This window comes from Monodelphis domestica, chromosome 6 (assembly GCF_027887165.1).
Source record: "Monodelphis domestica isolate mMonDom1 chromosome 6, mMonDom1.pri, whole genome shotgun sequence".
Taxonomy (NCBI): Eukaryota; Metazoa; Chordata; class Mammalia; order Didelphimorphia; family Didelphidae; genus Monodelphis; species Monodelphis domestica.
In genome coordinates this window covers 64,912,387-64,929,862 of record NC_077232.1, presented here as the reverse complement: position 1 = coordinate 64,929,862, position 17,476 = coordinate 64,912,387, and the positions used below count along the sequence as shown (strand labels likewise).

General features: G+C 39.7%; 1 protein-coding gene across 2 annotated transcripts in view; it reads left to right on the top strand.

Annotated features, from left to right (window-relative positions):
- Positions 1-13,733, top strand: part of RRAS2 (RAS related 2) — an 85,937-nt gene extending 72,204 nt beyond the window's left edge. For both annotated transcript variants that reach the window (XM_056802159.1, XM_056802160.1), the window contains exons 3-6: positions 128-230; positions 1,601-1,709; positions 10,650-10,768; positions 12,088-13,733. In XM_056802159.1, coding sequence (XP_056658137.1) covers positions 128-230; positions 1,601-1,709; positions 10,650-10,768; positions 12,088-12,175 — 419 coding nt within the window. In that variant the 3' untranslated portion in view covers positions 12,176-13,733. The remainder of the gene's footprint in view (positions 1-127; positions 231-1,600; positions 1,710-10,649; positions 10,769-12,087) is intronic.
- The last annotated feature ends 3,743 nt before the right edge of the window (positions 13,734-17,476 follow it).

Genomic DNA, 17,476 nt, shown 5'->3' with positions numbered 1-17,476 from the left:
GATTTGGAGGAGCTCTGCTAGTTGTAATACCCTTGAAATAGGTCATACTTTTAAAACTGGGATCCCTTTGGTAGTGGTAGGGGGTGGTGCATATATGCAACTATGTCTCTGTTTTGTTTCTGTGTAGTTCTGGACACTGCCGGTCAAGAAGAGTTTGGGGCAATGAGAGAACAATATATGAGGACTGGAGAAGGGTTTTTGCTGGTTTTTTCAGTCACTGATAGAGGAAGGTATGTATAAGTATTACAATGTTAGTTCACCAAGATACTGCTATTTTGAATAATATTTGGACTTTCCCATTTATCTCTTTCTTTTCTTTTCTTTCTTTCTTTCTTTCTTTCTTTCTTTCTTTCTTTCTTTCTTTCTTTCTTTCTTTCTTTCTTTCTTTCTTTCTTTCTTTCTTTCTTTCTTTCTTTCTTTCTTTCTTTCTTTCTTTCTTTCTTTCTTTCTTTCTTTCTTCCTTCCTTCCTTCCTTCCTTCCTTCCTTCCTTCCTTCCTTCCTTCCTTCCTTCCTTCCTTCCTTCCTTCCTTCCTTCCTTCCTTCCTTCCTTCCTTCCTTCCTTCCTTCCTTCCTTCCTTCCTTCCTTCCTTCCTTCCTTCCTTCCTTCCTTCCTTCCTTCCTTCCTTCCTTCCTTCCTTCCTTCCTTCCTTCGTTCCTTCCTTCCTTCCTTCCTTCCTTCCTTCCTTCCTTCCTTCCTTCCTTCCTTCCTTCCTTCCTTCCTTCCTTCCTTCCTTCCTTCCTTCCTTCCTTCCTTCCTTCCTTCCTTCCTTCCTTCCTTCCTTCCTTCCTTCCTTCCTTCCTTCCTTCCTTCCTTCCTTCCTTCCTTCCTTCCTTCCTTCCTTCCTTCCTTCCTTCCTTCCTTCCTTCCTTCCTTCCTTCCTTCCTTCCTTGTTTTATCCCTCCCTCATTACATGTAATAATAATTTAAAATTTTGAGTTCCCAATTCCTTCCCTTCCCTGAAACAGCAATTTGATCTAGATTGTACACATGTGATCATGCAAAACATTTTTATTGGTCCTGTTGTGGAAAAATAATCATAAAACAAACACAAACATTTAAGAAAATAAAGTGAAAAATAGTATTCTTTGACCTGCATTTAAACTTCCATCAGATTTTTCTCTGATGATGGATAGCATTTTTCATCATGAGTCCTTTGGAGTTGTTTTGGATCATTATATTGCTGAGAATAGTTAAGTCATTCACAAATGATCATTGTTCAATATTGCAATTACTGCGTACAATGTCCTGGTTTTTATCACTTCACTCTGCATCAGTTTATGTAGGTCTTACTAGATTTTTCTGCAATCATCCTGCCAAACAATTCTTTTAGCACTGTAGTATTACATAACAGTCATGTACTTGTTAAGACATTCCCCAATTGATGGCTATCCCCATAATTTCCCATTCTTTGCCACCATAAAAGGAGCTGTATAAATGTTTTTTTACAAATACATACTTTTCTCTTTTCTGTTTCTGTTTCTCCTTTTTAAGGCAAAAAGGATAATTTTCAGAATTAAAATGGTATCTTTGAACTAATAGATATGATATTGTTTAAAATGTGATCTGATGACCAGATTCATTTTTATTTTTTATTTTAGCTTTGAAGAAATCTATAAATTTCAAAGACAGATTCTCAGAGTTAAGGACCGAGATGAATTTCCAATGATTTTAGTTGGTAATAAAGCAGATCTTGACCATCAAAGACAGGTAAGGAGTTTTCATGATTATTATTATTCTAGGCATGTAATAGGAATGAAGATAATTTGAAGACTCAAAAACTTGGTTATATTTAATTCAAAGGGTTATATCACATGCTTTGAAAATAATTTTTGATAGAAAACAGACTTTTGGAAAATTTGTCATTTTTCATTGTCATTCATTTTATTAAATTATAGCATATAATAGGAACATAGACTACATGAGAAATTTACCTTTTGTCATCCTCCCCCTTTCAATCCTATGGTCCTACCTTCTCTGGTCACCACGGCCCCAAGAAGTGAGGCAGTAGTCTCAAAGTCTAGTGTTCTGCACACTAAACCAGAGTACTGACTTGATAGTTTCTGAGATTTTGAGTTTTGTTTGAAATAGTGATTCTATGATTTTTTTTGGTCTTGATTCCTTTCAGGCCTTATGGATCTTACAATGAAAACCCAATAGAAAATTTTTGTAAATAAATATGAATTATTTTTATTATCATAGTGACTTGTTCACTAGATATATAACCACTTAGGGTGGAAACATGATTAACAGGTTCTTCATTCTGAAAGAAGTGATTGGTTTCATCATGTGTCCAAACACTGGGCCAACTCCTCTCAGTGTTCATGAGGGGGGAAAACGGGGATTCTTAACCTGTTGTCTTTGAATTTGTTTCACTTTTTTGATAACTGTATTTCAATTGATTTCCTCTAATTCTATACATTTTAACATGTTTCTGAGAAGTGGTACATAGGCTTTACCAGACTGTCAAAGCGGGCTGTAATATAAAACAAAGGTTATGAACGTTCTGTGTAGTTGGATAAATTTGCCATGAAACTACCAGAGGAAGCCGCACAATATGTAGAAAACATTGAAATGAAGTGAGGAGAGACTTGGGTTCAAATTCCAGCTGATGCTTAGAAGCTTTCATCAAGTCCTGGCCAAGCCCCTTGGCTTTTTTGAGGCTTTAATTTCTCCTCTGTAAAATGGGACAGTTCTACTGGTCCTGCTACTTTAAGAGGCTCCAAGGAAAAGGATATAAATTTGATCTAGAGGATCCCAACAATATAGGTCGGATGTGGATGAGGATGCCAACATACAAAACGAAACAGATTTGTCCATATCCTTTATCTACTTTCATTCGCAACAGTAGTAGAACCACATGCTTTGCCATGCTTCTTCCCAGTGTATTCTTTGACATGAAGATGAGGTCAGAAAAAATGGCTTGTCTTCATAAGCACCTACATAAAAAATGTATAGAGGTATCCTACCTTCTGAGACCTCTCAAAGAGTAGACACCAAAAGCATGGAAAAGAACAGACAATAAACAGAAAGAGGGCCAAGAACACATTAACAACTATTTACCCATCTGCCTCTTTTCTTATGTCACATAAACTGTTACCTTAGTCTGTAAGCATCAGGGAGATTCTTCATGAAAACAAGGAAAGTAGTCCTAGAACTTGGCACTGGAAGAGACCTTCAATGATGTAGGCTAATCCCTGAATTTTACAGATGAGGAAATGGAGATGCAGAGAAATGAAGATCTTTGTCCAAGGTCTTTGAGAGGAAGATTGTGATGGAACTGCCACTGGAATTCAGGTTTTCAAATTGCCAAGTCCAGAAGTTTTTTCTGCTGGAGGATAGGGTACATTCCTGTCATTAAACCTCTGACAGAATAATGTAGAGAATGAAATTCTACCAAGCTGTTTGTTTATTTCATGATCTCTTTGGATCTTAGAATAGATGACCTCTCCATTGGCTCAGGGTAAGCCTTGCTAGACTTGAGAGATTTCACCAGCCGCAGATCTTTGAGATTTGCTGTAGCCAACTGTCTATCTCCTGAGTTATAGAAGAGTTGCAATCTTCAACGGTAGAAAATTCTAGATAAAGTCTTAAGTATTTGATTTATAAGGGCAGAGTGTTTCCATGGAAACTCCTCAGTCAAGGAGTCTTTCAAGAGTTGATCAAAAGTTATACAGTGCACGTAATAAATCCAATTACAGAGCTGATATCTAGTGATTTATTGAATGTTGACATTCAGTAAGTTATTAAATAGGTAGATAATGTTTGCCAAAGACCTTTGATCTAGAGCTGGAAAGGACTTTAGGGAATCACCTACCCCACTTCTCCCCATTTTATGCCTACGGAATACAAGTGATTTGTCTAAAATCTCAGAGGCAGAAGTTGAATCTAAGACCTCTAACTAGAGTCACACTTTTATACCATGCTTCCTCCTAGGGCATCCTGTTTAAATTCTAAATGAAGATTTCCAGTTGATGGCATAGTTTTCCAAATTCTTTTATTTACAGGTGTGATAATATTTATTTCATCAAGCCCTGGAGCACCACTAAGCTTCCTTCAATGAAATCTGCAGTAATGTGAAAGAGATTGGTTTAATCATTTACATTGGAAAAACAAAGTGAATAAAAAATGCAGATGATGATACCCAGATGATGGTCTGCTGTTGGATGGCAGCCCACTGAATTAGTCTGTCCATATGTGGATCTTGGACAAGTTCTACATATGCATAATGAATGAGCTGGGCCCAGAATGGAGTAGGAGGAAAAGACTGCACAGTGCTTTCAATGATGCCAAACTGCCTGGCATTGGAAATACTCATCTCCTTAATATCAGCATTCTCTGTGATGTGCTTGTGGAACACCACAAGTTCATGGTTAAACTTTACTAATAGCGCAAAGAACAATGGAAGGAAGCATGGTTAGGCATGAACAATCTGTAGCATAACAACTTAGGCAGAAGAAGTGTCATAAAAGGCATTACCAAGGGAAGCAGTCATGGAAGGAGGGACAGCAAATGCATAGATTACTAAATTTTTATGGAAACATACAAACAAGAATTACACTGAATAAGAAGCTTGTAAAAAGGTTAGAATCTGCCTTGTTTGAAGGAGTAGTCATGGTCAGAAAGTCATAGACCTGTCAAAGCAAGATAGCGTGTGTAGATTTGAATATTAATTATAGAGGTCTCTAATCTATCTCTGATAACTAACTTTATTTTTTAAAATTTATTTATTGATTGATTTGGAATATTTTTTCCATGGTTACATGATTCATGTTTTCTCCCTCCCCTCTTTCCTCCCTCCTTCTGGAGCTGATAAGCAATTCTACTGGATTATACATGCATTATTGCTCAAAACCTATTTCCATGTTATTCATATTTGTAATAACATGATCTTTTAAAACCAAAACCCCCAATCATATATCCATCGAACCTCGTGATAAGTCATATATTTTTCTCCTGCATTTTTACTCCCACATTTCTTTCTGTGGATGTGGATAGTGTTCTTTCTCCCTCAGAATTGTAGCAAAATCTATTACATTGGATAGTTCCACAGTGTTTCAGTTTCTGTGTATGATGTTCTCTTGGTTCTGCTCATTTTGCTTTGCATCTGTTCATTCAGGTTCTCCCAGTTCATATAGAAATCCTCCTGTTCATCATTCCTTACAACACAATAGTATTCCATCATATAACCACAGTTTGTTCAGCCATATCCTAATAGATGGACACTCTGTCGTTTTCCACAATTTTTTTTTTTGCCACCACAAAAAATGCAGCTATATCTTTGTAGAAATAGTTGTTGTTTTTTATCTCTTTGGGGTACAAACTCAGTATTGGTATAGTTGGATCAAAGGACTGTATACAGTCTTTTAAAGCCCTTTGGTCATAATTCCAAATTGCCTTCCAGAATGGTTGGATCAATTCACAACTCCACCAAAAATATATTAGTGTCCCAGTTTTGCCACATCCCCTCAAACATTTATTGTTTTCCTTTACTGTCATATTGGCCAATCTGCTAGGTGTGAGGTGGTACCTCAGTTGTTTTGATTTGCATTTCTCTAATGGGGGGGGGGGTTAGAACAGTTTTCCTTTTGATTGATAGTTTTGATTTATCTGAAAACAACCTATTCATTTTCCTTGACCATTTGTCAATTGGAGAATGGCTTGATATTTTGTAAATTTGACTTAGTTCCTTATATATTTGAGAAATTAGGGGGCAATTGGGTAGCTCAGTAGATTGAGAGCCAGGCCTAGAAACCAGAGGTCCTAGGTTCAAATTTGACCTCAGACACTTCCCAGCTGTGTGACCCTGGGCAAGTCACTTGACACCAATTGCTTAGCTCTTACCACTCTTCTGCCTTGGAGCCAATGCACATTATTGACTTCTAGACAGAAGGTAAGGGTTTTAATTAAAAAAAAAAATTTGAGAAATTAGACCTTTGTCTGACAACTAACATTAGAGATACCTAATGCTGACAAAGAATCTGAGACCTTGCGTATAATTACTGTGGGAGGAACTATGAATGTCCAGTTTTACAGGTGAAAAAATTTAAGTCTCAGAAAGAGTAATAATGTATTTGCCCCCAGGTGTTGGAGTTGAAATTTGAACTTCAAACTCCGGTCTTTTGACTCTTTAGACCATTGGCAAGTTCTTACTGTCATTTTCTAGCCTGTGTTACTTCAGGCAAGTCATCTTTCCTTCTCTGGGCCCCAATTTTCTCATCCATTAAATGAAAAGATTAGAGTTGATGGTTCTTGATCTAGATTAAATTCTATTGCTAATATACTTTCCACATCTCTTTTGATTGTAGTTTTATCACCCTATTTAATTTTAAAATCTTTTAAAACTGATTTTTCCTTATTTAAAAAAAGTATTCACTTAACAAAAAAATCATTTCTACATACAGTAACCCAGTAAAAAACAACTCTGTGGCTATACAAATCTATTACATTCAGCTTTTCTAAAGAAAGTCAGGATAGTAAAAGTCATGTTCAGTTGAACTTAATGTGTTACTTTCAAAGCTGTCTTATTTTGTTTTTCTTTTGCATGTCAGTGTTTTTAATGTATATTTTCATTTAAATGCTCCAGTGGCTCTTTCCTTTTTATTTTTGGCATCATCATCATCTAATCATCCTTTCTCCTTTAATACTTCCCCTTTCAAAAAGAAAAGAAATAAAACCCTTGGAACCCATAAGCAGAAGCCCCGTGTTGGTCATGTCTGAAAATGTATGTCTCCTTTGGCAATTCAGTCTCACCCTCTGTCAGGAACTAATGAGAATTTTTAAGCCTTTCACATGTGTGTATGTTTAACAGTGGCATGGCTACTGAACAGCTTGTTTTCACGTCACCTTCATTCCTGGTGTATCGCTGCTGTTCCCATAATTTCAGATAGTGCTGCAAGTTTTAAAAAATATTTAAAAGGCTAATTATTTAAATATTGAGCATCTCTTATTAATCAGCATATAACTGTGTTCTATTATATATATGTATCACTTTAGTAAATTCTTGAACTTTGTTTTAAAAAAATAGATTTCATATGTGGTCACAGCCTTGCATTTTTATTCCAAAGAATGGAGGTGGACACACAAGGCTCTTTACTGATCTCTACTAACCAAGAGCTTTGAAAAAGTGTCATCCAAAAATCTTTGCACATACAATGCATATTACCAGGTGTTCTCTTATTCAAATTAAAAGTTTATTACTCAAGATTCCAGAAACCAAATATATACAAAAGAATTTTAAATAATTAAACTTACAGGTCTTCCCCCCCCCCCCCCAAGTTTGTGACTTTCATATTTCTGAAGTTATTAGAACTTAAAATAGCACTAAAACTTAAAAAAGAGGGAAACATAGTGGAACAAAATAGGCCGACACATAGGAAAAAATGGACATTATAGTGTTCAAATACCTATAGTCCTCTACTTTTATAAATGAAATAGAAAAGTAAACTGAGGGAAACTGTTTCTAATTGAAATGACTGCTGTCCTCTGGCTGTGACTAGAGAGAGCTGCTAAGGGAACTTGAGGCTGCTTATTTGTAATGGAGCTAGGAATGAGAAATGCTGAGGGATGCTGATACACAGAGATGCTTCCACACAGGGGAACTGCTCTAGATAGATACTGGGGGATACTCTGAGGTTTGCCTACTAATCCCTACTGATGGCTGATGGATCAGCATATCTTTCTAATCTCCTCCCTTTCACTCCCTCCCTTCTCCAACCCTCTTCTTCCTGCCACCCTCTCCTCCTGATTCTTCCCTCTCCCCCTGAGTGAACTATAAAGATACTCTTTTCTTTTCCTCTTTCAAGTCAAGGAGTTTATTGGGATAACAGGATGGAAAACTGAGGTGAGAGGGATGAGGATGTCCCTAATCTAAAATGAGGGTTTGAGGAAGTAGTCCAGTCACAAGCTGTGACTCTAAGACATTTAGGAAGATGGAGGACAACAGCTATTCATAATCTTTCTTCTTCACAAAATTAGCAAGGTCTCAGCTTAAATTTTTGAAGCTCCCTCCCCCCCCCCCCCAAGTCCTTCAGTCTGAGACAACTCCCTCAAGAGAGAAAACAAAGTTCAAAGTCTCTCAGTTTCTCTTGGCCAGCTCAGCTCTCAAATAGACCACCAACTCAAAAGCCAAGTTTCTCCTTCTTGTCAAACTCAACTGTCCAAAGCCAGAGAACCCCAAAACCAAGTCAGCCCCACCAGGGTCTTTCAGCCAGTTTCAACCTTCAGAGAGAGTGACTCCCTCCCCCTGGTTAGCTCAACTGCTAACTCTTGGGAACATTCCATTTGGAACCAGGGTTCTTGCATCTTGGCTTTCAAGTTCTCTCTCTCTCCATGCCTCTACCACACAATGGAAGGAAGGAGATGATTTCATCATTTCTCATTTGGATCCAAGCTTGGTCATTATTGTTTTGGATTCAATTTCAATTGCTTTGTTGTCATTTTTGTTCTTTCCATAGTCATTGTTGTAATTACAGTGTCTCATTCTCCTAGTTTCTGTTTACCTCATTTCGGACCAGTTCATATAAGTTTTCATGCTTCTCTGTGTTTATAATATTCAGCATTTCTTATGGACCATGACTTGGTTATCCATTCTCTTGTGAATGAGCATCTGTTTGCTCTTACATAATGTGCTGCTGTCAATATTTTGCTGTGGGTTGTATATTGGGCCATTTTTGTTATCATTGGGTACCCTTAAGGTATATGACTAGTTGTGGACCTTTTATCAATATGTGAAGCCATTTTCTTTGTTATTCCAATTTGCTTTCCGGATTATCAATCTGTTTACTAATAAAAAAACTTCCATTTGCCTCTAACCATCAGTCTAAATCAAGGTAAAAAATATATGTACTTCTTAACTATATCCAGAAAGCTCCAAATGTTCTACCTGATTCTATCTAATTGTTTCACTGTGCAATTTGACATTTTCTGGTACAGGTGGTGCTTTTTTTTCACTGTACTTTGTCATTAGCTTCAGTTGTGTTTGGTCAGAATAACTAAGCAGTGATATTCTTGAGGGTTGGGCAGAGCAACAAGAAATCGGTGCTTGTCCAAGGAATGGACTCCAATGACATGATTGAAAAAGCTAAACTTTTGCCACTGTGGTGCTCTGTCAACTGAAACTGCAGGTTAGAAGCAGTTGTATTTTTCCCCATTTTTCTACAGGAGAAGTCAGATTTGAACTCTTTAGTTTTCCTCTTCTCTATCTTTTCTGTAAGCACAGAGACAAAGGAATAAAGCTCCAAAAATCAAACAGTATGGTACTGGTAGGCTTGAAATCAGAGCTTTTGCCCGGGGGATAGAACAAAGTCAACCCAGGTGAAATTAAAATGGAAAGCCATTCTTTTCCTTTACTAATGTGAGCTTCCTTCCATGTCATATTCAGGGCATAGTTTTTAACACCTAGATTGTTTTGTTTGTTTTTAAGTTGTATTTTAATGCAAGGCATGCTAACCTTTGGACTTGGGTTAAAATCCTGTCTCTGGCAGTTATTATCCTAATTTTTCTCAGCTGTAAAATAAGAATGGAATAGATAACCTTCCAAGTCTCTCTCAATCTCTGATCCTATGATTATCTGCATCTTCCTTCCTTCCTCCCTCCCTCCCTCCTTCCTTCCTTCCTTCCTTCCTTCCTTCCTTCCTTCCTTCCTTCCTTCCTTCCTTCCTTCCTTCCTTCCTTCCTTCCTTCCTTCCTTCCTTCCTTCCTTCCTTCCTTCCTTCCTTCCTTCCTTCCTTCCTTCCTTCCTTCCTTCCTTCCTCCCTCCCTCCCTCCCTCCCTCCCTCCCTCCCTCCCTCCCTCCCTCCCTCCCTCCCTCCCTCCCTCCCTCCCTCCCTCCCTCCCTCCCTCCCTCCCTCCCTCCCTTCCTCCCTTCCTTCCTTCCTTCCTTCCTTCCTTCCTTCCTTCCTTCCTTCCTTCCTTCCTTCCTTCCTTCCTTCCTTCCTTCCTTCCTTCCTTCCTTCCTTCCCTCCCTCCCTCCCTCCCTCCCTCCCTCCCTCCCTCCCTCCCTTCCTTCCTTCCTTCCTTCCGTCCCTCCCTCCCTCCCTCCCTCCCTCCCTCCCTCCCCCACCAAGAATCAATACTGGGCATTGATGCTAAGGCAGAAGAGTGATAAGGGCTAGGCAGTGACGGTTAAGTGGCTTGCCCAGGGTCACCAAGTTAGGAAATATCTGAGCCAGATTTGAACCCAGGACCTCCTATCCCTAGGCCTGGCTCTCAATCCACTGAACACCCAGCTGGCCTCAACTATATCTTTCTTGATTCATCACTCAGAAGCTTCATTCAACAAACAAACATGAGCAACAGTGGTGCCATACTTGTTCATTGGTGTTTCATTTTTCTTCTCTGAAATGAGAGGGTTAGGTAGATGGCTTCTAAGATTGAATCCAGCTCCAAATTCTGTGATTACACATTGGTAATCCGGTATTCTCATTATCAGTGTAAACATCAGGTCACTGAGACTTTTTTCCCCCTCTTGTGATGAAAAATGGGTCATTTCTTCTGTAGGAATGGATTCTGAAGGGCTTTCTAGTTGTGAGAATGGATCTGAGCGTTGCTGTCTACTTAGGCTTGTGACTGTGGAGTCAAATCTATAGAGCAAAACTAAGTTTGTAACTTTCCCTCAAATATCGTTCTGAAAGTCACTCCTTATTTCAGGTAACACAAGAAGAAGGACAGCAACTTGCACGACAACTCAAAGTGACGTACATGGAGGCGTCTGCAAAAATTAGAATGAATGTAGATCAGGCTTTCCACGAACTTGTCCGAGTTATCAGGTAGGCCTGATGCATTCTCACAACATGACTTACTGATTCACGGGGCTTTACTATAGGATTCATATGTTTATTTTTTTTAGTTGAAAAGATGAAGTTTTGTTTGCATTTGTTACCAAAAGAAAACAAAAGTAATTAGTACCCAGCATCCTTTGGCTGAGCATTAAATATTCTTGATTGATTTTAGGTTTGCCATTATTAATTTCTCTTCAGCAGAATAGGCTTTAGATTTTATAGGTGAAGAAACTAAGGCTACCAGAGAGGAAGCAATTGGCCTAAGGGTCAAGAATGCAGATTCCCAGATACGCTGGAATTAGAAATCCCCAGGGTACACTCCTATGGCGGTGATGCAGTCAATCCTTGGGAATTTGTTGGGTGGACATGATGACAGTCAACCACCAGAAAGTTTTGCTTTGATGTTCCTTTCTCCCTTGGTCTGACAATGAAACAGTATATGAGCCAGAGAGTAAGGAGGGATCTGTCCATTTGCCCACCAGATACAATGGTAGAGTGCTTTATAAGCCACCCTAGAAAGTCCTAGAATCACTAGAGTAAGGATTGCAAGACTTTGCAAAATAACAATAGTTAATGATGTATTTTTCCTTATAATTAATTTGCCTTCACTTTAAAAGGAACCTATTAAAAGAGGATCTGTAAGGACATATTTCCAGGAATTTTGAAGGATCTGGGCTGGGAGAGACATGGCAAGGTGTTGGAGGCTTGAGAATGACTTTGTACATCAGCTTTCTTTGTTGGTCTTTTATATTTTGGGAAAAACCCCATAAATTTTGCTTAGTTAATATTCACCACTTTGCTAGAAGACCATGATCCATTTTAAGCTAACTAGCATCTCTTGGTCTACGGCATTCGTCTATGGGTTACAAAAGATCATTATGTAAGCCCTTTCTCTTACGTGGGTCTCAGTTTCTCCATCTGTACAGTGATTGGTCTAAATGATCTCTACGAGCTTTCCGACTAGAATACGCTGACTCTGCTCTGCCTTTTAGACATATCTTACCTACCACCTCAGGAGCTGATCATTATGCGTTTCTCCAGAAGGCTGAAATTAGAGTCTTTTGATGAGACGGCGCTGGTTTTTCTTAACACCTCCTGTCTCCCTAGTGCAGCGTGGCTATTCCTCACAGGGTCTCGAGCCAGTGTTGTTCGGAGGTCTCTTGTTCTTTCTAGCAGTCACATTTCTTTGCTTTGCCAGGCTCAGCTTTTGGGGTCCCGTGTATCAGATCTCGCTTTCCTGTTTTCACTTATGCTGAAATATCACACATTTGAAAACCCTCAATTAAAAAAAATTTTTTGTCTTATAGGAAGTTTCAAGAGCAAGAATGTCCTCCTTCCCCAGAACCAGCAAGGAAAGAGAAAGACAAGAAAGGCTGCCATTGTGTCATTTTTTAAGAATCCCATGAATCTTAGCTGCCAACTGCCAGAAAAAAGCCCTCGTCTGCTCCTTTCTTCCTTCCGGTTTACATCCTGTTGGGTACCTCTCTAGCCTTATGCAAGCATGTCCTTGAAATGGCCACCATGTTAGCCTTAGTTTAAGAAGCCGGCTAAATCCTGGCCTGGAAGATGATGGAGGTGATGGTGGTGATGATGTCATGTCAGGACAGACTCAAAGAAAACACTAAGGCTGCTTCTCTAAGACCATCCAGTTACTTTTTTTTAAAGCTAGATACCTATATGTGCGCACATGTGCACACGCACACACACAATTCTTTAAGGGCTTACACTCAGAATGGGGATGAATCAGCCTTGAATCCCCAGTTATTTTCCAAGCTGAAATAATTGTATGCAAAACGATTAATTTTTAACTTCTGAGATCACAGTACCTACTGTCATCCTAAATCAAAATCAAGGGAGTTTTTGTTGTGGGTTTTTGTTTGTTTGGGGGAGAAAATGTGAAATAGCTTTCTTTTGCCCAAGAGAATAAAAGTTGATTTGAACTTCAGTTAGCCTTAAACCCACTGAAATGATTTAACAAGCACGAGGTGTTTTTGGACCTCATGGATCATGTACCTTCTGGTTTCCAGTGGCAAGAAACACCTGACCATCTACTGTATTTTTTTCTATGTGTCCAGAACAGCTATAAGGGCTCTTACTACTCCTGCCATTGTTGCTGTATGGCTAACGATGGTGGTATTCTCTGTGGCCAAATACCTGGGCTCTTTCTGGACACAAGCGTTTCAGCTTCTTAGGCATCTCTCTTGGCCATTTTTTGGGGGGGCAAACAATCATTTGTGTCTATCTTCCTTTTTGAATATTTCTGGATAAGGGATTCAAGAAAACAAATTGTAGTTGTTTTTGTTTGATGTAATATAAAAAAGTGGAATTGATCTTTCCAGGGTCAGAGATGATTAATGTTTTTGCTATATACTTTTATACATTATTTTCTTATTGAACTAGTTAACAAGTATTTTTATATGTTTGTAAGCCAATATGCTTTCACAGCATAACTTGTGTATATGTAAAGATGAGTATTTAATTCTCACAGTTCACTTCTAACTGACACACAAAAAAGCAAATGTGGAAGCTGCAGAAACTGTGGTAAAACTTCTCTTTAATTTTCTGGGCTTTTGCAAGGCCCACTTTTGGCCAGTCACATCCCTGCCCAAGATACTGTCCCAGGTACAACTCCCAGGATGTGGATCTCAAAATCACTTTCAGTAGCCCTTACTGGAGACTGACCATTTACATGAAGTATTAAACTGTACGACTCTTAACTGACTCATTGTTTAACTGTGGATGGCTTCTTCTTCTTCTTCTTCTTAAAGTTTTGTGGATTGTGTTTAAACAATTCAAGAATATGTTCCCTGACTTTAAAGATACTAAGTGGTGGCATTGCACAATCGCCACTGCACCGAATGTGTACAACAGCCCCACAAAGTTGGTAAATTAAAGTATGTGCCCTTGTAGAGCTTCGGGTGCTAGAATTAAAGAGAATCTGTTATGACAAGGACGCTGCTGTTCTGCCCATATTATTTGGAGGCTGGGAAGCGGGGTGGGTGCAAAAGGTGGAGCAATAGCATCCTGTTACTGGATTGTACCCACGCATGAGGCAAAGCGGAAGCTTTCTCCACTGGACTATCCAAAAGTGCCGTTTTTAAAAGAAAATCCTTTAGTCATAGCCATTCCTCGATGGCCAGAGCTGGACGATCCTTAGAGCATCTTCTCTTGGGAGAGAACAGAGTGTCTCAGACACTCAGAACATTGAGATTTTTTTTCTCATTTTTTTCAAGGACCAAGTACTGGTGTAAATTGTGCAGAAAACAACCCCTTTGTTGTGTTTTTGAGGCAACATGTTTTCTTTTTAAAGATGCCTTGATTTTTGGTTACTTGTCGCTACAAAGGCGACTTGATGAACCCTGAGCTTGCTGATGGGGTTACTCCCTCTGGTGGCCAGCCCCGCGTCATTGGTTCTCCATCGGAGCTCCATCCATTCCGCACGTCTGCCTCTACATCTCTTGCCCTTATGTCGCTGCTAACGCAGCCTAACGAGTGGCTGGCTCCTGCTTCCAGAGAAGGTCCTCTGAGGACATCCTTCACACTCGTTGTGCCCCCTTCAGGAGCTGGGGATCTGCTCTAATGCCCGTGGGGTCCCCTGTAGATCCCCCCTTCCTCTCCCAGCAGTCTCGAGTTCTTCCTCTAGGTAGACTGTGAGCTAGTCTGGATTGACGTGGCCAAAGAATCCTATCCGGGCCCCTTGGGCGGGAGCTGCTCGTCGCTGGCAGAATCTTTCAGAGCGTCTAGGGCAGCCATGGAGGCCCATTCGAGGACCCTGGATCCCGCCACGTGTCCGGGGAGCCGAAGAGAACTTCCGCAGGTGGCTTGAGTAGAGCGTTTAATAAACTGAAAACCGGCTTTCAACACCCTTGGAAGAAGCCTCTCGCTTCACAGAATAGGCAGGTGCTGGCAAGCTGGGGCTCTGCAGGGAGGACTTCCACCTCCTGTGGCTAGAGAGCGAAGACGTCGGGAGCAAGACGACGCCTGCTGCTCGTGGGGAGGCTTCGATGCGCGGATCTCGGAGTCTGCAGACACGAAATGAGGGTTTTCCCAAACGAAGGCACTGCGGCAATTCTTCAGGGACCGGCACTAAAGGCCAGCTGGAGGAAAGCTTTCTAGGGGGCGTGGGTGCGGGGACAAAGGCCCCGAGCCGTGCCGCCCCGTAGCCTCTACTTGCCTGGTGGGCCATTTGAAGCTTAAAAACCATGTGCATTTTTTTTCTAAAATTTTCCATTTTCCCATTTAATTTTTTCCTGTGGTTATTAACCAATGGCTACGGGGGCACAACTGTATTTCCATGGACTTCATTCTATAATTAGGGGCATTCCATTGTTGGAGGTCCCCCCATGACAGGTAGTTGAAAGTGTTGGGTGAAAAGGAGTTCCAATAGGCCAATCACCAAACACATCTGCATCCCAGCATCTTTCACCCTTGGATTACTTCGCATTTCAGGATTCCCCTCATTTCTCTTTTTTTAAAATTTATTTTATTTCTTATTTTTTAAAAAACTCACTTTTCGTCAAGAAGAGCAGTAAGGGCTAGGCAATGGGGGTCACACAGCTGGGAAGTGTCTGAGGCCAGATTTGAACCCAGCTCAATCCACTGAGCCACCCAGTGCCCCCTCCCCTCACTTTTCTTACATTCTTTAGGAGTTTCTTGGCTCCCAATTCAGACTTTTATTCCAGAAATATTCTTTTCCCATTATCCTTTCAAGTATCGGCAGCATAAATAAAGCTGTGCGTCTGAAAAGGAATGTATTCTTACTTGAAAATTCCATAACTTTGGAACTTCACGTCTGTGAAACTTAAGATTCTAGATTTGATTAGTTTGATGAATTTGAAATTCTGTGTCTCGGGGTTTTCTACGTGTGCCTATATCTCTCTTCAGCCTCCCCCAACAATCTTTTGATCAAAGCTATCAGTCAATCAGTGTTTGATTCAAAGTGTAATTCTAAGTGATTGCAATAGGAGGATTGGTTGGGGGTAAATGAGAATACTTAGCTTTGAAAGGAGAAGACCGGGATCTTTCTCTGCAAGAATCTGAAGAGTTATGTGGAAGAAGGTTCAGATTTGTTTTGTTTGACTCTTAGAAGGCAGAACCAGGTCGAAGTTGCAGGACAGAATTTAGGCTTAATATTAGGACAAGCTACCGAGTGAAATGAGTTTCCTTCAGGGATATCTGGCTCTCCTTATCAAAGGCCTTCAAGGAAGGGGTCCTGTGACCTCTTGCTAGGTATGTTATTAGAAATTCCTTTTCGGGCCTGGGTTTTGGACCATTTGGCTGCCAGAAGTTGCTTTCAGCTAAAATTCTTTGGTTCTTTCTCACTGTCTTGTCCTATAAAGTCATAGATTTAGAGCTGGAAGTGACCATAGGGGCTCTCCTCCATTTTGCAAGTGGGAAAATGTACTAATGATCAGGCATGTTTTTAAATATTTAATTATGAAAGAAAATCTGCTTTTCCTTCTGGTCTTCAATTTAGAAAGCAAGAAAAACACAAAGAAATAAGCACGGATAATCAGAAAAGACAAATTTCCACATTGGTTATGTAAAAAAAAAAACAACAAAATATACCCAACAACTTGCACTCAAGTTTATTATCTGTCTGAAGATGGGTGGCGTGATTTTTCAGGAGTTCTCTAGAATTGTGGATGATTATTGTGTTAAAGTTCCTAAGTCTTTCAGAGTCATTTGGTTTTATTATAATATTTTTATAGCACAAATTGTTCCTTGGCTTTGCTCACTTCGTGTGTGTGTGTGTGTGTGTGTGTGTGAGTTGACACAAGTTTTCCTAGGCTTCTCTAAAACCATCCTATTTATCATTCTTGCAGCCCAGTTATATTACCATGCAACTTGACAATTTCTATAGAGCATCTTGTGTATTTCTTTTCTTTTTTAAATTCTCACCTGTCTTAGTTCTAATATGGGAGATCAGCAAGGACTAGGCAATTGGCATTGTGACTTGCCCAGGATCACACAGCTAGGAAAAGTGTCCAAGTCTAGATTTGAACCCAGGACCTCCCATCTCCAGGTCTGGTGTTCTATTCCTTGTGCTACCTAGCTACCCCATGTAGTAAATATTTCTTGATAAAAAAAAACTCAGAGAACTGGGAAATTGTTACCTAGTTCAACCTCCAACATTTCAGATGAAGAAACTGAGGTCCAGAGAGAATGATGTTTCCTAGCACCCCTATCTGGTATACCTCTTTTTATAAAACTCCTGACCTTCTCTCTCTTGATCCTATACAAGAATAGAGCTTCTTTGCCTTTTTTGTATGTCCTGGGCCCCTTCTCCAAATAATATTTTTAAATTAATAAAATATATAGGATTATAAAAGATAATAATTAAATGGGAAGTTTTCAAAAAATTTTTTTTTTCTAATTCCCCTGTGTATGACTTGACTTCTTAGAAACTTATCTTAAACCTCTGGAGCTCTAAAATCTAGAACCCAAACATTCTGATATAGGAGGGATTGTAATGGAAAGAGCATAGGATTTGGAGTAAAAAAACTTGTGCTTGAATCCAGGTTCTGTTATTAACATAGCTATCCAGTATCTCTCCTTGGGCTATTCTTTTAACCTTGATGGACTTTAGATTGCTCTTTACTAAAAATGTGACCACTGAACTAAATGGCCTTGAAGGTCCTCCTCAGCTCTGGAGCCTTTGGGCTTTGATGGTGATGGAGAGATCAGAGCAGATCA